Source organism: Piliocolobus tephrosceles, chromosome 8 (assembly GCF_002776525.5).
Source record: "Piliocolobus tephrosceles isolate RC106 chromosome 8, ASM277652v3, whole genome shotgun sequence".
In the NCBI taxonomy this organism is placed as follows: Eukaryota; Metazoa; Chordata; class Mammalia; order Primates; family Cercopithecidae; genus Piliocolobus; species Piliocolobus tephrosceles.
This window is the reverse complement of record NC_045441.1, coordinates 9,431,342-9,455,517: the sequence shown is the minus strand read 5'-3', so window position 1 is coordinate 9,455,517 and position 24,176 is coordinate 9,431,342. Positions and strand designations below refer to the sequence as shown.

General features: G+C 52.8%; 2 protein-coding genes across 5 annotated transcripts in view; one reads left to right on the top strand and one right to left on the bottom strand.

The window, feature by feature from the left end:
• The window catches only part of TFR2 (transferrin receptor 2), a 21,258-nt gene extending 5,114 nt beyond the window's left edge, over positions 1 to 16,144 (top strand). For both annotated transcript variants that reach the window (XM_023197256.1, XM_023197257.1), the window contains exons 5-19: positions 4,400 to 4,540; positions 4,703 to 4,814; positions 4,920 to 5,042; positions 5,841 to 5,957; positions 6,094 to 6,233; positions 6,959 to 7,122; positions 8,681 to 8,800; positions 9,774 to 9,856; positions 9,944 to 10,007; positions 10,106 to 10,173; positions 10,260 to 10,336; positions 10,419 to 10,503; positions 10,589 to 10,816; positions 11,170 to 11,310; positions 15,432 to 16,144. In XM_023197256.1, the coding sequence (XP_023053024.1) occupies positions 4,400 to 4,540; positions 4,703 to 4,814; positions 4,920 to 5,042; positions 5,841 to 5,957; positions 6,094 to 6,233; positions 6,959 to 7,122; positions 8,681 to 8,800; positions 9,774 to 9,856; positions 9,944 to 10,007; positions 10,106 to 10,173; positions 10,260 to 10,336; positions 10,419 to 10,503; positions 10,589 to 10,816; positions 11,170 to 11,310; positions 15,432 to 15,701 (1,933 nt within the window). In that variant the 3' untranslated portion in view covers positions 15,702 to 16,144. The remainder of the gene's footprint in view (positions 1 to 4,399; positions 4,541 to 4,702; positions 4,815 to 4,919; positions 5,043 to 5,840; positions 5,958 to 6,093; positions 6,234 to 6,958; positions 7,123 to 8,680; positions 8,801 to 9,773; positions 9,857 to 9,943; positions 10,008 to 10,105; positions 10,174 to 10,259; positions 10,337 to 10,418; positions 10,504 to 10,588; positions 10,817 to 11,169; positions 11,311 to 15,431) is intronic.
• Positions 16,145 to 20,741: 4,597 nt separating this feature from the next.
• On the bottom strand, positions 20,742 to 23,981 carry MOSPD3 (motile sperm domain containing 3). Of its 3 annotated transcripts, none has more exons than XM_023197245.3 (6): positions 23,790 to 23,981; positions 23,153 to 23,420; positions 22,869 to 22,974; positions 22,424 to 22,653; positions 21,089 to 21,253; positions 20,742 to 20,975 (listed from the first exon to the last, which is right to left on the bottom strand). In XM_023197245.3, the coding sequence occupies exons 2-6, from the start codon at positions 23,355 to 23,357 to the stop codon at positions 20,944 to 20,946; spliced, it is 738 nt and encodes a 245-aa protein (XP_023053013.1). In that variant the 5' UTR covers positions 23,358 to 23,420; positions 23,790 to 23,981; the 3' UTR covers positions 20,742 to 20,943. The 3 variants fall into 3 exon arrangements, with proteins under 3 accessions (XP_023053013.1, XP_023053014.1, XP_023053015.1); XM_023197246.3 differs by lacking the exon at positions 23,790 to 23,981 and adding an exon at positions 23,617 to 23,639; XM_023197247.1 differs by lacking the exon at positions 23,790 to 23,981 and having other exon boundaries at positions 22,869 to 22,944; positions 23,153 to 23,708.
• Positions 23,982 to 24,176: the final 195 nt, after the last annotated feature.

Here is a 24,176-nt window from a genome sequence, read left to right as displayed (position 1 = left end):
TTTTTTTTTTTTTTTTTTTTTTTTTTTTGAGACGGAGTCTCGCTCTGCCGCCCAGGCTGGAGTGCAGTGGCTGGATCTCAGCTCACTGCAAGCCCCGCCTCCCGGGTTCACGCCATTCTCCTGCCTCAGCCTCCCGAGTAGCTGGGACTACAGGCGCCCGCCACCTCGCCCAGCTAGTTTTTTGTATTTTTTAGTAGAGATGGGGTTTCACCGTGTTAGCCAGGATGGTCTCGATCTCCTGACCTCGTGATCCACCCGTCTTGGCCTCCCAAAGTGCTGGGATTACAGGCTTGAGCCACCGCGCCCGGCCATCTTTTTTTTTTTTTGCAACGGATTCTCACTCTGCTGCCCAAGCTGGAATACAGTGGCGTGATCTTAGCTAACTGCAACCTCTGCCTCCCAGTTTCAAGTGAGTTTTGTGCCTCAGCTTCCCAAGTAGCTGGGACTACAGGCATGAGCCACCACACCCAGCTAATTTATGGTTTGTTTGTTTGTTTGTTTGTTTGTTTGTTTGTTTGTTTGTTTGTTTTGAGACAGAGTTTCACTCTTGGTGCCAAGGCTGGAGTGCAATGGTGCGATCTCGGCTCACCGCAACCTCCGCCTCCTGGGTTCAAGTGATTCTTCTGCCTCAGCCTCCCAAGTAGCTGGGATTACAGTCATGCGCCACCATACCCAGCTAATTTTGTATTTTTTGTGGAGATGGGGTTTCTCCATGTTGGTCAGGCTGGTCTCAAACTCCTGACCTCAGGTGATCTGCCTGCCTGGGCCTCCCAAAGTGCTGGGATTACAGGTGTGAGCCACTGTGCCCGGCAATTTATGCATTTTTTTTTTAGAGATAGGGTTTCACCATGTTGGCCACGCTGGTCTCAAACTCCTGGACTCAAGCAATCCTACCTCGGCCTCCAAATTTCTTGGATTACAGGCATGAGCCATGGTGCCCAGCCTGTTCAGGGCTATTTTTTTTTTTTTTTTTTTTTTTTTTGAGCAGTGTTTGGTTGTCTGGGTACAGGCTGAGCAGGCAGATAGTTTGATAGGTCTAGGAACGGGGTGCGGCACTGAGGCAAAGGACGGGTAGCAGTTTTGGGGAGAGAGCAAGGATGTTGCGGTGGGCCGAGATCGCACCATTGCACTCCAGCCTGGGCAACAAGAGTGAAACACGGCTCTGGGTGGGATGGAGAGGGAAGAGAAAGCGGGGGGAGATGATAGATGTGGAGTTCCAGGACATTTGTCATGTTCAATGGGATTGAAGAGCAGGTACAGTGAGGGTAACTGGGGGAGTTGGAACCTGACAAAGTCTACTCAGAGAGTAGGACTCTGGAACCTTGAAAACTTCCTGATACAATATGTCCTATGTATCTCAGAGTCTCCAGCACCTACCACAGTGCCTGGCACTTACTAGATGTTCAGTAGATCCTCAATGGATAAGTATTCCAGAGATGGAGTGTGGGTAATGACAAGATGAAGGATACGGGCCAGGCGCAGTGGCTCACGCCTGTAATCCCAGCACTTTGGGAGGCCAAGGCAGGTGGATCATCTGATCAGGAGTTCGAGACCAGCCTCGCCAACATAGTGAAATCCTGTCTCTACTAAAAATACAAAAATTAACTGGGTGTGGTGGCACATGCCTGTAATCCCAGCTACTCGGGAGGCTGAGGCAGGAGAATCGCTTGAACCTGGGAGGCGGAGGTTGCAGTGAGCTGAGATCGCACCAGTGCACTCCAGCCTGTGCGACAGAGCGAGACTCCATCTGAAAAAAAAAGATGCAGGATGTGACCAGGGAAGTGGAGTGCCTGGGCTGGAGGTGAAAATGATGAGATAATTAATTCATTTATCCAACAAATATTTTGGGGGACCTACTATGTGGCAGGTGCTATGCTAAGCAGGTGGTGTTGAGATAACAGAGACTAAAACAGTTTAACTTTGTTCTCATGGTGTTTACAATCCACTGGAGAAAACCAATACTAAACTAACAATCATTCATGACTACATAATTATGAATGAAATCATTGCTTTGAAAGAAAAGCAAAGGATGTGAGGCTCAGTGTGGTGGCTCACACCTGTAAGCCTAGCACTTTGGGAGGCTGAGGTGGGAAGATCGCTTGAGCCCAGTTTGAGACCAGCCTGAGCAACATACAGACATCCTGTCTCTTAAAAAAATAATAATAATTTGGCCGGGCACGGTGGCTCACACCTGTAATCCCAGCACTTTGGGAGGCCAAGGCGGGTGGATCTCCTGAGGACAGGAGTTTGAGACCAGCCTGGCCAACATGGTGAAACCCTGTTTCACCCTTTTTAGTCTCTACTAAAACTACAAAAAAAATTAGCTAGGCATGTTGGCGGGCACCTATAATCTCAGGTACTTGGGAGGCTAAGGGAGGAGAATCGCTTGAACCTGGGAGGTGGAGGTTGCAGCGAGCCGAGATTGCGCCATTGCACTTCAGCTTGGGCAACAAGAGTGAAACTCCATGTCAATAATAATAATAATAATAATAATTTTTTAAAAATAAAAAATTAGCCCGGTGTGGTGGTGCATGCCTAGAGTCCTGGCTATTCAGGAGGCTGAAGCAGGAGGATGGCTTGAGCTTAGGAGTTCAAGGTTGCAGTGAACTATGGTCATGCCACTGCACTCCAGATTGGGTGACAGAGCAAGACCCTATCTCCAAAGAAAGAAAAGAAAAGGGGCCGGGCGCTGTGGCTCACACCTGTAATCCCAGCATTTTGGGAGGTGAAGGTGAGCTGATCGCCTGAGGCCAGGAGTTCAAGACCAGGGAGGGAAGGAAGGAAGGAAGGAACGAAAGAGAAAGAAAGAAAGAGAGAGAGAGAGAGGAAGGAAGGAAGGAAGGAAGGAAGGAAGGAAGGAAGGAAGGAAGGGAGGGAGAGAAAAGGGTGTAAGGAAAGACTAACCAGGGTCCTGATTTAGACTGCAGTTTGGGGAAGGCTTCCTTGAGGAACTGACGCATCCAAACTGACTGGATGAGTAATTTGTCAGGCAAAGAGACTGTGGAAAAAACATTCAGGTCAAGAGTCACCACTTGTGAAGGGTCTGAAATGGAAGATGGTGGCCTCTTGGAGGAAGGGAAAGACGGTCCACGTGGCTGGTGAGATGGATGTAGCTCAGGCCCTAAAGGGCCTTACTGGCTACTTTAACTGTTTTGAATTTCATTCTAAGAGGAAAGAGAGAGAACTGGAGTGTTTTGAACAATATAGTATCATGATTAGATTGGGGGGATTTTTTTTTAAGGTTAGGTGTAAAGAATGGAGTTGATTGTACTCCTGAGACCATAATACAGTGTACGCATTGGTTGGTGAAAGGACCTTCCTTTCCCATTAATTTTTCTGCCTCATCTCTGAGTGATCCTCCCCACTCCCCTCCCATAAGCACCTCATCTCATGCTTTTGATGTATGTCTTTAAATATACATATGAGGCGGGTCGCTGTGGTTCATGCCTGTAGTCCCAGTACTTTGGGAGGATCACTTGAGGCCAAGAGTTCAAGACCAGCTTGGGAAACATAGCGAGACTTCCTATCTACAAAAAATGTTTAAAAATCAGTGGTTGGTGGCGCACACCTGTAGTCCCAGCTGCTCAAGGAGGCTGAGGCAGGAGGATGGCTTGAGCCCAGGAACGGGTGATTCCCCTGGGTACCTTGGTGTAAAGTGTCTCCATGAGGCCCACTTGGAGGATGGGGGAGATGAGGACGGTCTCTGCCTGCCCAGTTAGCTCTTTTGAAGAAAAGTGTTTGGGTGCCTGGTGTGTGTGTGTGTGTGTGTGTGTGTGTGTGTGTGTGTTGATGTGGGAGGGAACGGGGTTGGGGGAGAGAGTTAGGCTTGAGCTGGGAAGAACCAACAGGATGATGGGCAGGACTCCCAGTTATGGGAAGTCAGATTTTAAGCAGAGGGAGGTCCTGAGATTCTCTGGGGCCGCCCTGGTGGTGATGGGAGAAAAATGGGTCTGCGGAGGGCCCTGCACGGTGGCTCAGGCCTGTTATGCCAGCACTTTGGGAGGCCGAGCTGGGCAGATCACTTGAGGTCAGGAATTCGAGACCAGCCTGGTCAACATGGTGAAATCCGTCTCTACTAAAAATACAAAAATTAGCCGGGCGTGATGGCACGTGCCTGTAATCCCAGATACAAGGGAGGCCGAGGCAGGAAAATGGCTTGAGCCAGGAAGGCAGAGGTTGCAGAGAGCAAGAGTGGGCCACTGCACTCTAGCCTGGGCGACAGAGGGAGACCCAAATTAAAAAAAAAAAAAAAAAAAAGCGTCCACGGGGAGCGCTCTTTTCCTAAACTCAGGAACCCCTCGCTGCCCCTGACCCTGGCGACCCCACGTCTCTGGCATCCTTCCCTCTTCCCTCCCTCTCCTCCGAGCACTCAGAAAAGTCCCCACCTCTCCCCGCTTAGGCAAACCAGCCTTCGGGAACGGGTGGCAGGCTCAGCCGGGATGGCCGCTCTGACTCAGGATATCCGCGCGGCGCTCTCCCGCCAGAAGCTGGACCACGTGTGGACCGACACGCACTACGTGGGGCTGCAATTCCCGGACCCGTGAGTGGGCGCGGGCGGGGGCCGCGCGGGAGGGGGACGCGGCTTGGGGCGCTCACCAGCCCCGCTCCCCAGGGCTCACCCCAACGCCCTGCACTGGGTCGCGGGCGGGGGCCGCGCGGGAAGGGGACGCGGCTTGGGGCGCTCACCAGCCCCGCTCCCCAGGGCTCACCCCAACACCCTGCACTGGATCGATGAGGCCGGGAAGGTCGGAGAGCAGCTGCCGCTGGAGGACCCTGACGTCTACTGCCCCTACAGCGCCATCGGCAACGTCACGGTGAGCCCCTCTTGCCCGCTCCTAGGATGGGGCGCGGCACGAGCCCTTTCCTGGGTCTCGGAGTTGGGACGCGGAGAGCGTGCCTCACCGTCCTCTTGTCCCCAGGGAGAGCTGGTGTACGCCCACTACGGGCGGCCCGAAGACCTGCAGGACCTGCGGGCCAGGGGCGTGGACCCAGCGGGCCGCCTGCTGCTAGTGCGCGTGGGGGTGATCAGCTTCGCCCAGAAGGTAAGTGCCCCTGGACAGAGGGAGGGCGTGGGCCTGGGAACCGGAGGGTCGGACTGCCAGTGAGAATGGTTCAGGGTGCTGTGAGAGGGAGACAGGAAAGAAACATGTGGATGGTAAGAAAATATAAGCTGGGCACAATGGTTCTCACCTGCAATCCCAGCACTTTAGGAGGCCAAGACAAGAGGATCGCTTGAGGCCAGGAGTTCAAGGGCAACACAGTGAGATTCCCCCTCTCTACTAAAAAAAAAAAAAAAATTCTTTATTTTATTTTATTTTATTTTAGTTAGCTGGGCTGGTGGCACGTGCCTGTGGTCCCAGCTATTCTGGAGGCACGGGTGGGAGGATCGCTTGAGCCCAGGAGTTCCAGGCTGCAGTGAGCTATGATGGCACCACTGCACTCCAGCCTGGGCAACAGAAAGGATTCTGTCTCAAAAAGAAAAAAAAAAGAAAGGGAAACAGAGAAGGGAGGGAGGGAAGAAGGAAAGAAGGAAAATGTTGGCTGGTCTGGGAACTGAATCAGAAGGAAAAAAGAAAATGTTGGCTGGAAACAAATTGGGGGTTGGGGGAAATCAGATGGGGAAGGGAACAGGAATATGGGGTACCATGGGGCCCGGTGGGATTTGAGGGCTGCCCAGGAGCTGCTGAGGTTGGGAAAACACAGGCCAGGTGGTGGCCCCACACCCTCTCCGTGGGATGGACAGTTGCAAGCAAAAGCCTTGCCATTTCCTGGTTTCTCCTGCCCTTATGAATTGGGTTTTTTTCTGGGAGAAGGAGTCTTTTAGTCACCTTCCTCCCCAGGTGACCAATGCTCAGGACTTCGGGGCTCAAGGAGTGCTCATATACCCAGAGCCAGCGGACTTCTCCCAGGACCCACACAAGCCAAGCCTGTCCAGCCAGCAGGCTGTGTATGGACATGTGAGTCTGGGGAGGCTGGCCGTGCTGTTCCTGGGTCCCGAGGCCACACCTTCTTGCTAAGAATGGGGCTGGCATGTTTTTAATTATTCCTGGAAGCCCAACTCACAGCTTTGCGTGGGCACCCCTTTCCCCGCAGGTGCACCTGGGAACTGGAGACCCCTACACACCTGGCTTCCCTTCCTTCAATCAAACCCAGTTCCCTCCAGTTGCATCATCGGGCCTTCCCAGCATCCCAGCCCAGCCCATCAGCGCAGACATTGCCTCCCGCTTGCTGAGGTGAGGGGAGTGTTGGGGACCAGGAGAGGCTGCAGCGAGGCCACAGGGTGACTGTGGGTGAACTAGAAAAAGGTGACTCTTGTTTAAGCTTGCAGTGAACCATGATTACACCACTGCACTCCAGCCTGGGAGACAGAGAGACCCTGACCTTCTTCTTCTTTTTTTTTTTTGAGATGGAGTCTTGTTCTGTCATCCAGGCTGGAGTATAGTGGTGCAATCTTGGCTCACTGCAACCTCCACTTCCCGGGTTGAAGTGATTCTCCTGTGTCAGCCTCCCAAGTAGCTGGGATTACAGGCGTGCACCACCACACCTGGCTAATTTTTGTATTTTTAGTAGAGGATTTCACCATGCTGGCCAGACTGGTCTCAAACTCCTGACCTAGTGATCCGCTCACTTCGGCCTCCCAAAATGCTGGGATTACAGGTGTGAGCCACCACGCCTGGCTGAGACCCTGACTCTTAAGAAAAAAAAAAGTGACTCTTCTGGACGGACACGGCCTTTCTCCAGGGTTCACTGTCTGGCAACTGAAGTTCACACTGGATTGCACACCTACCTCAGCTGAGAACTGTCCAAGGCAGCCCTGACTGCACTGCCCTGCCTAGGCAGGGTCCGGAGGCAGCAATCTGGAGCCAGAAAGGGTGGGAAGGAAAGAAAGAAGAGAGTGATTTGGACTCTTCTGGGTCTCTCTACAACTTCCAACCCTTTCTGCCTTCCTCCTCTCCAGGAAGCTCAAAGGCCCTGTGGCCCCCCAGGAATGGCAGGGGAGCCTCCTAGGCTCCCCTTATCACCTGGGCCCCGGGCCAGGACTGCGGCTAGTGGTCAACAACCACAGGACCTCCACCCCCATCAACAACATCTTTGGCTGCATCGAAGGCCGCTCAGAGCCAGGTATGCTGTGTGTCTAGTATCACTCACAGCTTGTGGTAGGCTGGGGGGAATTTCTGCCCATACATCCTGGCAAGATAGGCGGCTGGTGCAGGAGGCCCCAAGAGGGGACAGGAGTGGTGCCCAGAGGAGGGAAGCTGGCAAGTTGAGGCTGAAATGGTCTGATGGTGGCAGCAGTGAAGAGACCTCACCTTCCAGCCTGTCTAGTGATGGAATGGGGGTTGTTGCCCAGTAGTGAGCTCCCCAGCACTGGAAGTGAGCAAGCCTAAGTTGGATGATGTTGTAATAGAAACTCAAGCATAGGCCAGGTGTGGTAGCTCACACCTGTAATCCCAGCACTTTGGGAGGCTGAGGCGGGTGGATCACTTGAGGTCAGGAGTTTGAGACCAGTTTGGCCAACATGGTGAAACCCCATCTCTACTAAAAATACAAACATTAGCTGGGCGTGGTGGCCCGTGTCTGTAATCCCAGCTACTCCAGAGGCTTGGACAGGAGAATCCCTTGAACCCTGGAGGTGGAGGTTGCAGTGAGCTGAGATTGTGCCATTGCACTCCAACTTAGGCAACAGAGCAAGACTTTGTCTCAAAAAAAAGGAAAGAAAGGAAGAAGAAAGAGAGAAAGAGAAAGAAAAAAAACAAAAGAAAGACAAAAAGAGAGAGAAGAAAGGAAGGAAGGAAGGAAGAGAGAGAGAGAGAGAAAGAAGAAAAGAAAGAAAGAAAGGACTCAAGCATGAAAGAGAGATCAGATCAGATTAGATAGGACAGATGGCCCTTTCAAGCATAGCTGGGTGTGGATGGTAGTGGAGAATCAAAGTAGGTAATTGAAGATGGGGCAACAAAGCCAAGACTCTGTCTTCACAAACAATGTAAAAATAAAAGAAATTGGCAGGGTGCAGTGGCTCCAGCCTGTAATCCAGCACTTTGGGAGGCTGAGGTGGGTGGATCATGAGGTCAGGAGGTCGAGACCATCCTGGCTAACACAGTGAAACCCCATCTCTACTAAAAATACAAAAAAATTAGCCTGGCGTGGTGGTGGGCACCTGTAGTCCCAGCTACTCGGGAGGCTGAGGCAGGAGAATGGCGTGAACCCAGGAGACGGAGCTTACCGTGAGCCAAGATCGTGCCACTGCACTCCAGCCTGGGAAACAGAGTGAGACTCCGTCTCAAAATCAATCAATCAATCAATAAAAGAAATTAGCCGAGCATGGTGGCACACATATGTGGTCCCAGCTACTTGGGAGGCTAAGGCAGGAGGATGGCTTGAACCAGGGAGTTTGAAGCTGCAGTGAGCTATGATCGCATCACTGCACACTCCAGCCTGGGTGACAGAAACCCTCTGAGTCCAGAATGACCGCAGGCAGCCAGATGAAGGAGTGTGCCATCCAAGGAGGGCCAAGAGGGGAGGGATGCCCTCTTTAGGGACTGGAGGGACTACAGGGCTGGGGTTGCCCGAATGTGATGGGCTGAGAGATACAGGCTGATGGAGGATGCCCCCAGGGTGCAGGGGGTAGACTTTGGGTACTGCCAGTGTCAGAAGTGTGTCCCAAACATCCCCTCCCCAGATCACTATGTTGTCATCGGGGCCCAGAGGGATGCGTGGGGCCCAGGAGCGGCTAAATCCGCTGTGGGAACGGCTATACTCCTGGAGCTGGTGCGGACCTTTTCCTCCATGGTGAGCAACGGTAAGGTCAGGGCCAGGGCCTCGGCCTGGGCTAGGCAGCGGTGGACCTGTGGCCCGAGGAGGATAGGGCAGAGAGGCAGTGAGGGACACAGACTGGCCAGTGGTCAGTTGGACCTCGGCTTCCACATTGTACCTGAGCGGCCCTGGGCCAGTCACTTCACCTATATTTCCTCACCTAAAATGAAAGTGAGGCCGGGTATGGTGGCTCACGTCTGTAGTCCCAGCACTTTGGGAGGCCGAGGCAGATGGATCACCTGAGGTCAGGAGTTCGAGACCAGCCTGGCCAACATGGTGAAACCCTCTACTGAAAATACAAAAATCAGGCAGGTGTGGTGGAGGGCGCCTGTAATCCCAGCTACCAGGGAGGCTGAGGCAGGAGAATTGCTTGAACCTGGGAGGCGGAGTTTGCAGTAAGCCAAGATCGCACCACTGCACTCCAGCCTGGGCAACAGAATGAGCCTCCGAAAGAAAAGAGAGAGAGAGAGAGAGAGAAGAAAGAAAGAGAAAACAAAGAAAAGAAAAAAGTGATATGAATGATAATCATAGTCCATGGGTCTGTGTCAAGATTAAGCATGTTGGGCTGGACATGATGGCTCATGCCTGTAATCCCAGCACTTTGGGAGGTCAACGCAGGAGAATTGCTGGAGGCCAGGAGTTCAAAACAGCCTGGGCCACATAGGGGGACTGCATCTCTACAAAAAAATTTTTTAAAAATTGGCTGGACTTAGTGGTGCATGCCTGTAATCCCAGCTACTTGGGAGACTGAGGCGAGAGGATCACTTGAACCTGAGAGGTCAAGGCTTCACTGAGCCATGATTGCACCACTGCACTCCAGCCTGGGCGAGAGAGTGAGACCCTATCTCAGAGAGAGAGACAGAGAAGCAGAGACCCTGGGGGATCAGGGCAGAAGAAGACAAAGAGAGGGCCTTTGCTTGGCCCGTGCTAAGCCTGTCCTCCTTCCCCTCTGCCCCCAGGCTTCCGGCCCCGCAGAAGTCTCCTCTTCATCAGCTGGGATGGCGGTGACTTTGGGAGTGTGGGCTCCACAGAGTGGCTAGAGGTGATGTGGGGTCCTGGGCAGGTCGTTAGGCAGTGGGGAGAGGTGGGGGCGGGGGGTTCCCACTCCACACTGGTCACCCACCCACAGGGCTACCTCAGCGTGCTGCACCTCAAAGCCGTAGTGTACGTGAGCCTGGACAACGCAGTGCTGGGTGAGCTGGAGCAGTGCCACCACCTGGCCCCCTGGGGTCCACCCTTGCCTTTGGGGCTAAGCCCTGAGCCTGGCATCCTTCCCCTCCTCTTTTTCCAGGGGATGACAAGTTTCATGCCAAGACCAGCCCCCTTCTGACAAGTCTCATTGAGAGTGTCCTGAAGCAGGCAAGAGCACCCCAGGAATAGAGGGTGAAGGGGAGTAGGTTGGGGGGAGGAGCAGAGCGTGATCAGTGCCCTCCCCCCAACCCCAGGTGGATTCTCCCAACCACAGCGGGCAGACTCTCTATGAACAGGTGGTGTTCACCAATCCCAGCTGGGATGCTGAGGTGTAAGTTGTGGGGGTAGGGAGAACTGGGGAGAGATGTGAGGGAGCCTGAACCCACAGATCCCTCTAACCGGCCTGCCCCCAGGATTCGGCCACTACCCATGGACAGCAGTGCTTATTCCTTCACGGCCTTTGTGGGAGTCCCTGCCGTCGAGTTCTCTTTCATGGAGGTGAGACGTCCTCCCCCTGCCCCATACACAGCGCTAGTGTCTCAGCCTGTCTGCCTCTGCCCCAGCATCCACCCTGTCCTTGCAGGATGACCAGGCCTACCCGTTCCTGCACACAAAGGAGGACACTTATGAGAATCTGCATAAGGTGCTGCAAGGCCGCCTGCCTGCCGTGGCCCAGGCCGTGGCCCAGCTCGCAGGGCAGCTCCTCATCCGGCTCAGCCACGATCGCCTGCTGCCCCTCGACTTCGGCCGCTACGGGGACGTCGTCCTTAGGCACATCGGGAACCTCAACGAGTTCTCCGGGGACCTCAAGGTTCAAGAGGCCCACCCTGCTCTTGGCCTCTGGGAGTGGGAGGCACTGCCCAGGCCAGGGGATCTGGCCTCTTCTCTTTGCAATCCCTGGGATCTAGGTCCTCTCTGGCAATCCAGCCCTTTAACCCCCTGCCTTCAGTCTCCCAGCCCCCAGCACGTGCCATCTCCCAACCTGGCAGGTGCAGGATCTTCTCCCCACTCCCTTCATCCCACCCCCAGCACTCTGTCCTCGTCTACCTCCTCCCTCCTGCCAGGTCTAGCCCCCTCCCCCATGCTAGGCGGGGGTCCTTGTCACCACGCTAGGCGCGGGTTCTGGCCCCTGCCACCAGCCCCAGCCCGCGCCTCCGCCCCCAGGCCCGAGGGCTGACCCTGCAGTGGGTGTACTCGGCGCGGGGGGACTACATCCGGGCGGCGGAGAAGCTGCGGCAGGAGATCTACAGCTCGGAGGAGAGAGACGAGAGACTGACACGCATGTACAACGTGCGCATAATGCGGGTAAGGCCCCGCCCCTCTCGCCCCGCCCCCAGTGTCCTGCCCCTCCCCTGGGGCTCCGCCTCCCGGACCTGGCCGGGTCTGCGCGCTCCTCGCTCTCCCCGCCTACACAGTCTCGGTCCTCTGGGTGCTCTCTTCCCAGTCCTGGAAGCGCAGTGCTCATACATCGGTCAGCCTGGAGGACCCGAGCGATCAAAGTGATGAAATGGATAGGGAAGGCCAGCCCTTTAGCCACAGTAGCCTGGTTTACACCTGGCAGAACTGGGACAACCTACCCTCCCTCACCCCTTCTGGCTGATTCCCCTCCTGTAGCTCCCACTGCCTCCTCGACCCTTCTGGAAAGAAAAAGCATGTCCACACTTGTCCACAGTACAAGGTTACAGGCTGGGAAGTGCAAAACGCTAAAGATATTCAGAGTATAGAGAGCTGTTTTCCTTCCGGCAATGAAATGGGTGAAATCCAGAAAGGCTGCCTGGAGGAGGTGTCATGTGAAAGTTAAACAAGAGCTTATTCCCTCACCAATCCCTTCTGCTTAGCTTTGAATCCTTTGCAGCCCACACCCCACCTCCAGTTCCCAACTCCTCCTCTTCCTTGCATTTCCTCACTCCAAGAACTCAATCCCTCAACCCTTTGATATCAAGAAATGGGTGAGTAGGGACTGTGGCCATGGGGAAAGGTCTGCAGGGCAAAATAGTAAACAGGATAGTCTTCAGTGAGTGTGGGGTGAGCTGGGAACTGCAGTGTACACAGAGCCACGTGTGCACATGCACTCACGGTTTTCAGAGTGAGCATGGCTACCCCTTGGAGGCTCATGTTCTCTCTCCTCCTTGCATTTTCCTGCTTGTGCCCTCTGCCTGTCCCCCTTGGCCCTTTACAAACCTACTGCTCTTGCTCATTCTCCCTTGCCCAGACTAGAATGCAGTGGCACCATCTCTGCTTACTGCAACCTCCACCTCCTGGGCTCAAGCGATCCTCCCACCTCAACCTCCCTAGTAGCTGGGAGTACAGGCACATGCCACGACGCCTGGCTAATTTTTGTATTTTTTGTAGAGATAGGGTTTTACCATATTGCCCAGGCTGGTCTCAAACTCCTGGCCTCAAGTGATCCTCCCACCTCGGCCTCCCAAATTGCTGGGGTTACAGGCGTGAGCCACTGCATCTGGCCTTCTCCTCTCCTTCTTATATCTCTCTCTCCATTCATTCTTCTTTTCCCTTTGTCTCCTCTACTGTGACATGGGTGACCCTGGGGTGAGGCAATAGATTGGATTTGGTTCATTCTCATTCACAGATCTTGGTTTAACCTCAGCTGTGTCAGCATCCAGAAGACAAAAAGATACCCTCTTTTCAAAGTTGCCATACCCCTGTCCCCACCAGGGATAAAAGGGACCTGTGTGTTAGACGCATGACTTAGGCCAGGCACAGTGGCTTATGCCTGTAATCCCAGCACTTTGGGAGGCCAAGGTGGGTGGATCATCTGAGGTCAGGAGTTCGAGAACAGCCTGACCAACATAGAGACACCCCATCTCTAATAAAAATACAAAATTAGCCAGGCCTGGTGGTGCATGCCTGTAATCCCAGCTACTCAGGAGGCTGAGGCAGGAGAATCGCTTCAGCCCGGGAGACATAGGTTGCGGTGAGCCGAGATCGCGCCATTGCACTCCATCCTGGGCAACAAGAGCGAAACTCTGTCTCAAAAAAAAAAAAAAAAAAAAGCATTACTCAGGCCAGGCTCAGGGATGGAGAGGGAAGGACTCAGGACTTCAGAGCCTGCAATAGTGTTGGGTCAGACCCAGTGAATTTTGTGGCTCTAGACCAGGGATTGGTGAACTACTGCCACTGGCCAAATTGAAACTGCTGCTTGATTTTTGTTTTTTGTTTTTTGTTTTTTCTGAGACAAGGTCTCACTCTGTTGCTCAGGCTGGAGTACAGTAGCATGATCTGGGCTCACTGCAACCTCCGCCTCCCGGGTTCAAGCAATCCTCCCACCATACCTCCTGAGTAGCTGGGACTGCGAGGACACACCACCACACTCCGCTAATTAAAATTAAATTTTTTGTAGAGATAGGATTTCATGATATTGTCCAGGCTGGTCTCGAAATCCTGGGCTCAAGTGACTCTCCCACCTCAGTTTCCCAAAGTGCTGGGATGACAGGCGTGAACCTCTGCTGCCTGTTTTATAAATAAAGTTTTATTGAAACACAGCCATACTCATTGGTTTTCATGCTCTCTATGGCTACTTCTGTGTAATAGCAGCAATGTTAAGAAGCTGCAATAAAAGCAGCATGGCCAGCAAAGCCTAAAATATTTACTATCTGGCATTTCGCAGAAAAAGTTTGCTGACCTCGGCTTTAGACTGTGACTTGGATCTTGAAGAACAGGCAGGACGTGGGTTGATGCAAAGTAAAGAGGACATTTCAGGGTGGAGAGACCCAGAATTTGGGTGTGACAGTGAAATCAGTCTGGTTTTACTTGGAAGCAGGGTGTGGACCAGCAGAGCCAGAACAGGGGCAGGGGAGGGGAGCACCAAATGGGGTTATCAATCAACCGTGGGGAGCCTCAAACACCAGGATTAGAAGTTTGGATGTTAAGGGTGTTAGCATCAAGGAAATTAGGGAGGTTTTTGAGCAGAGAGGTGATGTGAGCAAAGGGGAGGTTTTATTTTTATTTATTTTTATTTATTTATTTTTTGGAGACAGTGTCTTATTGCTGCCCAGACTGGAGTGCAGTATTGCGATCCCGGCTCACTGCAACCTCTGCCTGTCAGGTTCAAGCGATTCTCCCACTTCAGCCTCCTGAGTAGTTGGGACTACAGGCGCGCACAACCATGCCTGGCTGTTTTTTTTGTTTGTTTGTTTTTTGTTTGTTTTTTGTTTGTTTGAGTTTTTTTGGTAGAGAAGGGGTTTTATCATGTTGACCAGGCTAGTCTCAAACTCCTGACCTCAAGTGATCTGCTCACCTCAGCCTCCCAAAGTGCTGGGATTACAGGCATGAGCTACTGCGCCCGACTGGGAGTTTTTGTTTTTCTGTTTTTCTTTTTCTTTCTTTCTTTTTTTTTTTTTTTTGAGACGGAGTCTCGCTCTGTCGCCCAGGCTGGAGTGCAGTGGCGCGATCTCGGCTCACTGCAAGCTCCACCTTTTGGATTCAAGCGACTGGGTGAGGAAGGAAGACTAGGGAGAACTACATGCAGGCTTAGGGGTTCTAGATATAGAAAGAAGGGGAGGCCTGGCTCGGCGGCTCACGCCTGTAATCCCAGCACTTTGGGAGGCCGAGGCAGGTGGAACACGTGAGGTCGGGAGTTCGAGACCAACCTGGCCAACATGGTGAAACCCCCGTCTCTACTAAAAATACAAAAATTAGCTGGGCGTGGTGACGATCGCTTGAACCCGAGAGGTGGAGATTGCAGTGAGCTGAGATCGCGCCACTGCCCTCCAGCCTGGGCGACACAGCGAGTCTCCGTCTCAAAAAAAAAGAAAAGAAAAGAAAAAACACGTAAAAGAAAAAGCACAGCGGGTACAGTTTTGTTACAGGTATAGTAATTATGCAAATAAAGCAAAAAGAAAAAGGAAAACAAAAGAGAAGCCCAGCTGGTGGACGTATCCTACCTAGCCACTGGTGACGTCACAGGATGGCTATTCCTGATTGGGCAGCCAAAGGGAGGTGGGACTTAAGGAAGCTTTCAACTCGTATTTATTCAGCAGGTAGTAGGTCCCAGGCTGGATTAGAAAATCGCCTGTAATCCCCGCATTTTGGGAGGCTGAGGCGGGCGGGTCACTTCAGGTTAGGAGTTAGAGACCACCCTGGCCAACATGACGAAACCCCGTCTCTACTCAAAACACAAAAATTGGCCGGACGTGGTGGCGGGCGCCTGTATCCCAGCTAATCTGGAGGCTGAGGCAGGAAAATCACTTGAACCCCGAAGGCAGAGGTTGCAGTGAGCTGAGATCGCGCCACTGCACTCCAGCCTGGGCGACAGAGCGAGACTCCGTCTCAAAAAAAAAAAAAAAAAAGAAGAAGAAAAAAGAAAACAGAAAAAAACAAAAAGGCTGGCTGGCGGGAAGGGTGATTCGGGCCTTTGCTCCGGAGCCTGAGCCCCGCACCCTGACCTGATTCCCCTCTCTGCGCAGGTGGAGTTCTACTTCCTTTCCCAATACGTGTCGCCGGCCGACTCCCCGTTCCGCCACATCTTCATGGGCCGCGGAGACCACACGCTGGGCGCCCTGCTGGACCACCTGCGGCTGCTGCGCTCCAACAGCTCCGGGACCCCCGGGGCCACCTCCTCCGCCGTCTTCCAGGAGAGTCGCTTCCGGCGTCAGCTAGCCCTGCTTACCTGGACGCTGCAAGGGGCAGCCAATGCGCTTAGCGGGGACGTCTGGAACATTGATAATAACTTCTGAGACCCTGAGGATCCTCAGATCCCCCTGTCCCCTTGTCGAGAGCTCCTCTGCCCCTCGCTTGAATGATTCAGGGTCAGGGAGGTGGCTCAGAGTCCACCTCTCATTGCTGGTCGATTTCTCATTACCCCTACACGTCTCTCCACCGAGCCCAGACTGCAGCACAGATATCCACACACCCCAGCCCTGCAGTGTAGCTGACTCTAATGTGATGGTCATACTGTCGGTTAATCAGGGAGCAGCATCCCTTCAATCACAACCCCTTCCCCTTTCTGGGGTCCTCCATACCTAGAGACTAGGCCTTGGGACCTGGCCAGCTTTCTTAGTGGGAGAGATAGCTGGCACCATAGCCTTATGGCCAACAGGTGGTCTGTGGTGAAAGGGACATGGAGTTTCAATGTCAATAAACCACCTGATGTCAATAAACCATCTGGTGACATCTGTTATTGATAAGTGCCTTCATGTTTCTTCCTCACCCTCATGCCCATCCCATCCCATCATCCCTTCCTGGAGACCTAGGAAAGGATTAGGCAGAAGGGACCAGAGAGGGTGCACACAAGAATGCTGTCTCCATGGGGAAAACTGAGCTGTTTCTATCACTTAAGGAAACTGCCTAAGGAAATATTGAAGGCCCCTTCTCCAAAGACCACCATAAAGCAGGTGTTCTTTATGGGCTCCCGGGCTCAAGTGATCCTCCTGCCTCAGCCTCCCGAGTAGCTGGGACTACAGGTGCGCACCACCACGCCTGGCTAAATTTTTTTTTATTTTAGTAGAGACGGGGGTTCCACCATGTTGCCCAGGGTGGTCTTGGACTCCTGAGCTCGGGCGATCTGCCTGCCTCAACCTCCCAAAGTGCTGGGATTACAGGCATGAGCCACCACACCTGGCTGGTATCTTGTCCCGGGATGAGGAATGTTTACATATTTGCAAAACCTGCTGCAAAATGAAAATGCAGGACCCCTTGCTCAAAACCAGAAAGAAGCTGGGCATGGTGGCTCATGTCTGTAATCCCAGTGCTTTGGGAGGCTGAGGTGGGAAGGTCATTTGAAGCCAGGAGTTCAAGACCAGCCTGGACAACATAAGGGAGAACCTGTCTCTACAAAAAATAAAAAACTTTAGTGGGGCATAGTGGTGTGTATCTGTAGTTCCAGCTACTCAGGAGGCTGAGGCAAGGCAAGGATAATTTGAGCCCAGGAATTTCAGGCTGCAGTGAGCTATGATCAAGTCACTGAACTTCAATCTGGGTGACAGAATGAGACCTTGTCTCAAAAAAAAAAAAAAAAAAAAAAAGCAACAAAGCTTTTTTTTGTTTTTGTTTTCTACGATTTCTCAACCTGTCATGGTATTCTTTTATTTGATATTTAATGTAGCACTCCCTTGGCCATGGGGACCCACTTTCAAAACATAAATTCATGCTTGAACCCAGGAGGCAGAGGTTGCAGTGAGCTGTGATCATGCCACTGCAATCCAGCCTGGGTGACACAGCAAGACTCTGTCTCAGGAAAACAAAAATTATTAAGAATTTCAAGGCTGGCACAGTGGCTCATGCCTGTAATCTCAGTACTTTGGGAAGCCAAGGTAGGCAGATTGCTTGAGCATAGGAGTTCTGGAGCTGCCTGGGCAAGATGGCAAAAACTTATTTCTACAAAAAGTAAAAGAATTAGCCGGGTGTGGTGGCACGCACCTGTATTCCCAGCTACTCTAGGGTGCTGACGTGGGAGAATTGCTTGAGCTTGGGAGGCGGAGGTTGCAGTGAGCTGAGATCATGCCACTGCACTCCAGCCTGGGCGACAGAGTGGGAGAGTGGAACCCTGTCTCAAAAAAAAAAAAAAAAAAAGAAAAGAAAAGAAAAAAAATTCAACGTAACAATCTCAGAGCATTAAACCCCAAGCATAGCACCCTTTTCTGAGCATGGGGCCCTGTGAGACTCCAACAATGGTTACACACATTAGATGACTGGCCCTGCCTGGAACATCCTCCAGGATCTCCCCGCCTCCTTTTTCTTTTAGACAGTCTCGCACTCTCATCCAGGGTAGAGTACAGTGGCGTGATCTCGGCTCACGACAACCTCTGACTCCCAGGTTCAAGCAATTCTCCTGCCTCAGCCTCCCTAGTAGCTAGGATTACAGGCGCCTGCCACCACGCCCAGCTAATTTTTTTTTTTTTTTTTTTTTTGTATTTTCAGTAGAGACGGGGTTTCTACCAGGTTGGCCAGGCTGGCCTCGAACTCCTGACCTTGTGATCTGCCCTCCTTGGCCTCCCAAAGTGCTGAGATTACAGGTGTGAGCCACTGCACCTGGCCAGGATCCCCGTTGACCAGTCTTTGTCCATTGAGGATGGAGACACTGAAGTGTAAGCTACCAGAGGCGGGAAATTCTAAGTGCTGGCACCGTGTACCTTTAATCACAGCTTCAAGAGGCTGTGGTCCTGATAGCTCTTCAAGACACTGGGAAGTAAACGCCTCTTGGTCTAAGGCTTGGGATGCCACAGGGCTCTGGTTTTCAGGATGCAACTGTCCCCTCCTGAGCCCCCTAAGCTTGACTTCTTAGGTTCTCAGAACCCCGAATTAGGATCAGAAACCTCCTGAGCTATTTGCTTCCCTGACATACAGTCCAGACAAGTGTTCCAAAGCACTTTCTCAACTCTTCTTCACTTTGTCCATTGCTCCCTGTGGTAGACAGAATAATGATCTGGACAAAAATGTCCACGTCCTAATCCCCGAAACCTATGAATGAAGTCCCAAAAACGGACATTGCAGATGTGATCTTGAGATGGGTGAATTAAGGATCTTTTTGTTTGTTTGTTTCCTTACTTATGGGAAATTTTTAATTTGAATTCAGCCTCCAGAGTAGCTGGGACTGCAGATGTGAGCTACCATGCCCAGCTAGATTTTTGTTTTGTAGAGATAGAGTCTCGCTATGTGGTCCAGGCTGGATTGCGGTGCTGTAATCATAGCTTATTGCAGCCTCAAACACCTGGGTTCAAGAGATCCTCCCATCTCAGCCTCCTGAGTAGCTGCAACTGCAAGTGTGAGCCACCATGCCCGGCTAATTAAAAAAAAAAAAAAAAATGCTAGGTGTGGTTGCTTATGCCTGTAATCCCAGCACTTTGGGAGGCCAAGGCGGGCCTGAGGTCAGGAGTTTGAGATCAGCCTGGCCAACATGGTGAAACCCTCTCTACTAATTATACAAAAATAAGTCAGGGGTGGTGGTGCACATCTGTATTCCTAGCTACCAGGGAGGCTGAGACAGGACAATTGCTTGAACCCAGGAGGTGGAGGTTGCAGTGAGCCAAGATCGCACCACTGCACTCCAGCCTGGGCAACAGAGCAAGACTTTGTCTCAAAAAAAAAAAAAAAATTTTTTTAGAGATGGGATCTTGCTATATTGTCCATGCTAGTGTTGAACTTCTGGCCTCAAGCTCTTCTTCTGCTCTGGCCTCTCAAAGCACTGGGATTACAGGCGGGAGCCCCTGCCCCCAGCCCCTCAGAAAGCCTTCTTGACCACACCAGTAACAAGACCATTAACCTATGTGGTACCCCAAATGCGTTTTGGGGACCTGGGCGCATCCAGGCTGGTGTGCATGGATATCTTCCATACACATGTAATTTAGCAAAGAGGGTTCCTGGGCTATGGCAAGAGCTGTCCCCAGATTCCTGGACACAAATGGCACACCCATTCTCCATGCAGTATCAAGGCCATACCCCACTGCAGCCAGCTCTGGGTGTGAGAGGGAGAAGACTCCCAGGGTAGTGGAGCAGGTCCCAATGCCCCTAAACTAAAGCTGGAACAACTGATCACCTTCCAGTGCTCTGACAGCCTGGGTCTTAATAATATTATCTTGCCGATCTTTGTTCCCAGTCAACCATCTGCCCAGAGTCACTGGTTCTCCCTCCTTTTTTTTTTTTTGTAGAAACAGGGTCTTGCTATGTTGTCCAGGCTGGTCTTGAACTCCTGGGCTCAGGCAATCCTCCCCCCTTGGCCTCTCAAAGCACTGGGATTACAGATGTGAGCCACTGAGCCTGGTCACTCTCCCTCTTCCTCTGTTCCTCCTCACCCTGCACCTGAAGGAAGGCAGGTGAGCTGGAAGCTTGCCTTTTGTAAATCTTATTCTTTTCCTGTACCCTAGTTTTTTGGGTTTTTGTTTTTGTTTTGTTTTTGTTTTTGTTTTGTTTTTTTTGCCTGGTTAAGGTGAGGTTATGTCAGGCAATATTATTTCCCCCATATTGGTAGGGACTTTGGTGTTTCTCATCCATGTGAGTTGAAGTCTTCTTTTTCTTAGATGGAATCTTGCTCTGTTGCCCAGACTGGACTGCAATGGCACAATCTCAGCTCACTGCAGCCATCACCTCTCAGATTCAAACGATTCTCTTACCTCAGCCTCCTGAGTAGCTGGGATTACAGGCGCGCACCACCATGTCCGGCTAATTTTTGTATTTTTAGAGACAAGATTTCACCATGTTGGCTAGGCTGGTCTCGAACTCCTGGCCTCAAGTGATCCACCCGCCTCGGCCCTGCAAAGTGCTGGGATTACAGGCTTAAGCCACTGCGCCCGGCCAAGGGAGCTGAAGTCTTAAAGGACAGACAAAGGAAAACAGATACAGGGTCCAAAAGGCAGAAGAGGATTCTAGGGGTTGTAAACACCCAGGTAACCCTGGCGAGAGGCTTTGTTCCCTCCAGATGGTGAGACAGGAGTTCCGTGGCAGGCAGGATTAGGTGGTATTTTCATTCACTTCTTTTTAGGTTAGGTACATTGGCTTAGGGACAGGATCCTATTCCAGGGCTGAAGAGGATCTTGAGAATCAACTTGCCCAATGCCCTCATTTTGTAGGTAGAATCTGCAGCTCAGAGAAATTAAATGATTTGCTCATGGACACAGTTTTTCGACGCAAGCACCAGGAGTGACCCAAGTCTTCTAAATCCTCGCTGGGCCTCATCACTGTCCCAAGTGCCCAGGTCCCCTGGGAATAGGGGTGGGAGGAACTAGAGGATGTCTGAGTACCAAAAAAGCAGTAGGAAGACAGGGGCAAGTACCCTACATTTCTGATTTTCATTTTAAAAATGTATTTTATTCAGCTTGGAAAACGAGTACAAATCCCTGGGTGTTTTTTGTGAGGGAGGAGGGGGGAGTAGGCAGGAAAGAGAAGAGGGTAGGAGGAAAGGCAAGGTATGAGCATCACAGTGGCTGCCTTAAGACCCTGCCCAGGGAGGGGGAGGTGGGGTGGGCGGGGGGTTGAGCAGGGAGCTCAGGTCCGGAGGAACACCATGGTGAGGAGGCCTGGAGGGGGGACAAAGAAAGAACAGGGTCTCATGGGCAGCCCTGGGACTCTGTTAGCGCTCCTCCCGTCCCTTCTCCCTTTTTCCTGGGTCCCCAGCCACTACTGTCCTCACCCAAGACGTAGGCGGCCACCAACTTTTGTCCCAGGGAGACGTGCAGGACTTGAGGCAGCTGGCTGCTGAGTTCGTCCTGGAGTGGGAGCAGCAGGAAGGCCACGGAGACAATCCCCGTCAGCAAGAAGAGGAGGAAGGAGCTGGTGGCCAGTTGCTGGCGGGGGTCTGAGAAACAAGATTCATCAGATGCTGCAGTCCCCACTCCTGCCCAGCCCAGGTCCTCCAGGGAAAAGCCTGAACAAGGAAGATGTATCTATTTTTTTTTTTTTTAATTATCTTTTATTCTTTGTAGAGATGGAGTCTCATTACATTGCCCAGGCTGGTCTGGAACTCTTGGCTTCAAGTGATCCTCCTGCCTCAGCCTCCTGAGTAACTGGGACTATGGGTTCATGCTACCATGCCTGGCTAATTTTTCAGTTGCTTGTAGAGGGTCTTGCTATGTTGCCCAAGCTGATCTTGAACTCCTGGCCTCAAGCAATCTTCCCACCACCTCAGCCTCCCAAAGCACTGGGATAATAGGTGTGAGCCACCACACCCTGTATCTACATTTTTTTTTTTTTTTTTTTTTTGAGACGGAGTCTCGCTCTGTTGCACCCAGGCTGGAGTGCAGCCATACAATCCTGACTCACTGCAGCCTCTGCCTCCTAGGTTCAAGTGATTCTCCTGCCTCAGCCTCCTGAGTAGCTGGGATTACAGGTGCGAGCCACCATGCCCAGCTAATTTTTTGTGTGTTTTTAGTAGAGACGGGGTTCCACCATGTTGGCCAGGCTGGTCTCAAACTGCTGGCCTCAGGTCATCAGCCCATCTCAGCCTCCGAAAGCAGTGGGATTATAGGCGTGAGCCACCATGTCCTGTATCTACTTTTTACTGCCCTCCAAGGGTACACTGCAAGTGTCCTCTCCTTCCTAGAGCCTCTGCCCCCACCACCACAAGAAACTCTCTCCTCTAGTCCCTTAGCATTCATTTTCTCTCTTCTGTGGACCTGACAGGCAGGGACCTCTCTTGATCTCAAACCCAGTACACAAGTTGGTACAAGGTTAATTGCTCAATACAGGTTTCTTATTGAACTGAACTGAGCTACCACACGATAGGAAGTACTGCGGTTACAGTCAAGGAAGAACTTTTTCCTCTAACTAGAAGTCAGAAACCGGGGAAGCTGTAAGTCTTTTTCCCCCTCACCTGATATAAGATCTCAACTCGGAGGAATGTTTCCACCAAAAGACAAAAGACTGAACCAGGAGACTTATTCTTCAAATCCAGTTTATCTCATCGCTAGAGAGGTGCTAGCTAGTTCCTGCCTCCTACAGAACTCAAGATCCCCGTCTCCCAACTCACGTTCCTGGAAGTGTCTGGCCGTGGGTGGTGGTGTCCCAGCAGGAGGCCCTGGGTGAGGCGCTGGATCCGGCTGTCCCTGAAGCTCAAGGGGGTAGGCTGGGGCTCTCAGAACAGAGGTAATGTCCTTGCGTCCCACCACTCGGCCCTCAGCTCCTTCCTCAGACAGCTCAATGCGGAAGCGGTCCTGGACATCATAGTGGCTGGGAATGGGTGCCACATGGCGAATCACACTGGTCCCAAGGTAGGAGAGAAGCCCATTGGGGTGAAATGAGTGAGAGGCAGTAATCCTAGGAAATCTGAGCCTCCCCCCCAGAAGTCTCTCCTTTAGGGGCACAGACAGAGGGTAGGGCAAACAGGTTAAAGAGGGCAAGGCCTCAGACCTCAGACAACAGGTGGCAGCGACCTCTGGCTTCCATAAGCCTCCCCACCCTCCCAGCTCACTCACATGTCAATGCAAGACTGAGGCTTCACATATCCCTCTGCGTCAAACACCGTGTATTTGGCAGGTGCTGTGCACAGGACTGGGGGACGGAGACACACACAGACAAGCCCTGCCATGTGGGTCATTTGAGTCCCCTCTGCCTTCTGCCCCGGAGACTGGACATGACTTTCCCAGTCCACCAAAGCTGGACGTCCAACCCCACCCATCTGACTCCTCCAGCCAACACAGCCCCCCAATGTCCGGCCACCAGCCCCCAGATCCCTTGCACGAGGCGCCCATCCCTTTACCTCGGAATCGAAGCGCAGTTCCTGTGGGGTTATAGAGGGTCAGCAGCTGTCGGGGTCCGCTCCGCTGGTCCGCCCTGAATACTAGATCCGGGGGAAAGACCAGAACCGGGACAACGGGTCCCAAGGGAGGAGGGGCGCCCCGGGACCCCCGCCCAGGGGGCCCCGGACCCACCAGCTCCTGGTCCTGGGGCGCCCCACGGCGCATGCAGGCTCTGGGCGGTCGGACATCCGAGGGCAGAGCTCAGGGGACAGGGCCTAGAGTCGAGAGCTGGGGGGCGTGAGGGGCGAAAGGGGACAAGATGAGCTCCCGGGGCTGGGCCTGGACTGACGCCGCCGCCGCCTCGGAATCCCTCTAGATGGGACTCCCGCAGACCGAGGCCCAGGGCTCCCAAGACCTTCCCTCTTCTAGCTCTGCCCCAGGTTCCTTCGGACCCGCCAAGCCCCACCTCGACGGCCACGCCCACCCCGCTAAACCCGGCCCCTCGCAGCTCCCAACTCGGTCTTCTCCTCAGGCCCAGCTCGCGATCTCCATAAGCCCCGCCCCGCCGCTGGCCTCGCCCCTTCCGGGCGTTCCCGGACGCCCGCCTCCTCTCTCTGGCCAGACTCCGCTCGCTGCAGCGGCCGCCCGTGGAGCTACCTGTGACGCCTCCTGCTTCCTGGGAGACCTGTGTTTGCGTCTCCGGCCCCTCCCTAAGCTCGGACACGGGCCCCGTCGGGCTTCTGCCTCAAAACGGCCGCTCGCGCTAGGATGCCCGCCTTGTGGTCAAAGCACCTGACAGCTTGTGGTCAGACTAATGATGCCATATTCCCGAGAGTCCTTTTGTATACTTCCGCCGTACGGCCTCTGTCATTGGCCAGGACGTCTTTGTTTCTGCCGTAACTGTACGCCGATTGGTGTGCTGAAAGACCAAACAGAACGCCCTCCTTCTGTCGTCTGCGATTGGCTAGATTCCGGTGACGTAACAGTTTTACTGGCCCTGAAGTAACTCAGAGAACCGGGGGCGGGGTTTCGAGTTGGGCTTTG

Bases quoted from the DNA above. Each gene is read 5' to 3' on its own strand.
- MOSPD3 (XM_023197245.3), bottom strand. From the start codon at position 23,357: ATGCGCCGTGGGGCGCCCCAGGACCAGGAGCTGGTGGGTCCGGGGCCC. The intron at 22,975-23,152 runs GTAAAGGGATGG...CCCACATGGCAG, and splicing joins AACTGCGCTTCGATTCCGAG to GGCTTGTCTGTGTGTGTCTC. The intron at 22,654-22,868 runs GTGAGTGAGCTG...CCTTGGGACCAG, and splicing joins CCTCAGTCTTGCATTGACAT to TGTGATTCGCCATGTGGCAC.